Source organism: Monoraphidium neglectum, assembly GCF_000611645.1.
Source record: "Monoraphidium neglectum strain SAG 48.87 unplaced genomic scaffold scaffold06700, whole genome shotgun sequence".
NCBI lineage: Eukaryota > Viridiplantae > Chlorophyta > Chlorophyceae > Sphaeropleales > Selenastraceae > Monoraphidium > Monoraphidium neglectum.
Genome location: NW_014006946.1, coordinates 1 through 1,299, shown reverse-complemented (window position 1 = coordinate 1,299; position 1,299 = coordinate 1). Strand labels below are relative to the sequence as shown.

Here is a 1,299-nt window from a genome sequence, read left to right as displayed (position 1 = left end):
CCCCCGCCTCAAACCACGCCGCCCGTGCAGGCGGGGCCGCTGCTGTGCGGGCGCGTGCCCCTGCAGGCTGCGGCACTCCCTTTGCCTCGCCCCCCTCCTCCCCCAACAAACAACCAGCAGTGCTGAACAGCTCAATCCTGAGATTCTGGACGCCCTAGAAGCAGGCAACTCAACCAGTGGGACAACAATTCAACCACCTGATCGTAACCCCATCCTGCCCCTCCGCCTGCTGCACCCACCCTATGATCAGCTGCTGGAAGAACCAACGCGCCGCCGCCTCCTTTAGCCGCACCGCCCGCTGCACGTACGTGAAGAGCGACCCCCCGCTCGCAAACTCCATGGCGATGCAGATGTACTCGCTCGTCACAAACACCTGGCAGTGGGGCCGAGGTAAGGCGACGCGGTCGGCCGTTCCGAGGTTCGCGCGCGTTCGTCGCTGCGTTCCGAGGCGTGGGGGCGACGTGCCTCGCAGGGGGCGGTGGCGCGTTCGTGCGCTGCCGCGCCAGGCTGCGGGGCGGCAACCGCTGGCGGCCGCGGCTCAAGCACTTGCGAGACGTCGTAATCTGTCCTCGTGTGATCTGTGATCTGGGGGGCCCCACCTCCTTGAACTCGATGACGTGAGGGTGCCGCAGCGACCGGTGGTTGAGGATCTCCGCCTCCACGTACCGATTCACCCTGGATAGGATGGCGAAAGCACAGATCAGCAAGGCACTCTTGAGGCGGATGCAAAAAGTTCGAAGACTCAAGGCCAAGCAGCTGCCTGCGCCCGCCGCCGGCCTGCGGCTGCTGCTGCTGTTTCCCGAGCGCTCGTGCCCGCAGGATGCCTGCGGAGCTCGCTATGCGCCGCGGTGCCGTTGCTGCTGCAGTCTGGTGCATGCCCCTGCCGCCGCCGCTGCCGCCGCCGCCGCCGCTGCCGCTGCGGACTCCGTTGCCGCGGCTGGGTTGCCCCTCCGCCTGCCTCGGAACAGAGCCGCCCGGCCGGCACTGGCGACGCTCACAGCCACCACGCGTAGCTGCGCGCTCCTCCGCTGGCGCGCGCGCGCGGCCCCCGCCTTGCCGGCCCCCCAGCCGGCCCCCGAGGCACCCACCTGTCGCCCCTCTCTATAAACTTGATGGCCACAAGCTCATTGGTCTCTGTGTTGCGCGCCAGCTGCACAAACCCGAAGGATCCGCTGGAGAGGTCCGCGATTTTGACATACCGCGGCGTCTCCTTAAGCGGGTCCGGGTGCTCCTTGGGCGGCGCGCCGCTCATGGCTGCCCGCCCGGCCGCGTGCGGGCCCCGGGCCCCGGGCCGCGGGG

The 1,299-nt window shown here is 69.1% G+C and overlaps 1 protein-coding gene across 1 annotated transcript in view; it reads right to left on the bottom strand.

Moving 5' to 3' along the window:
• MNEG_16715 (hypothetical protein) overlaps positions 1-1,252 on the bottom strand; it is a gene marked incomplete at both ends in the record, with an annotated part of 1,799 nt that extends 547 nt beyond the window's left edge. The window contains 4 exons of the mRNA XM_014034815.1: positions 240-373; positions 600-675; positions 743-958; positions 1,089-1,252. Of these exons, the coding sequence (XP_013890269.1) occupies positions 240-373; positions 600-675; positions 743-958; positions 1,089-1,252 (590 nt within the window). The remainder of the gene's footprint in view (positions 1-239; positions 374-599; positions 676-742; positions 959-1,088) is intronic.
• Positions 1,253-1,299: the final 47 nt, after the last annotated feature.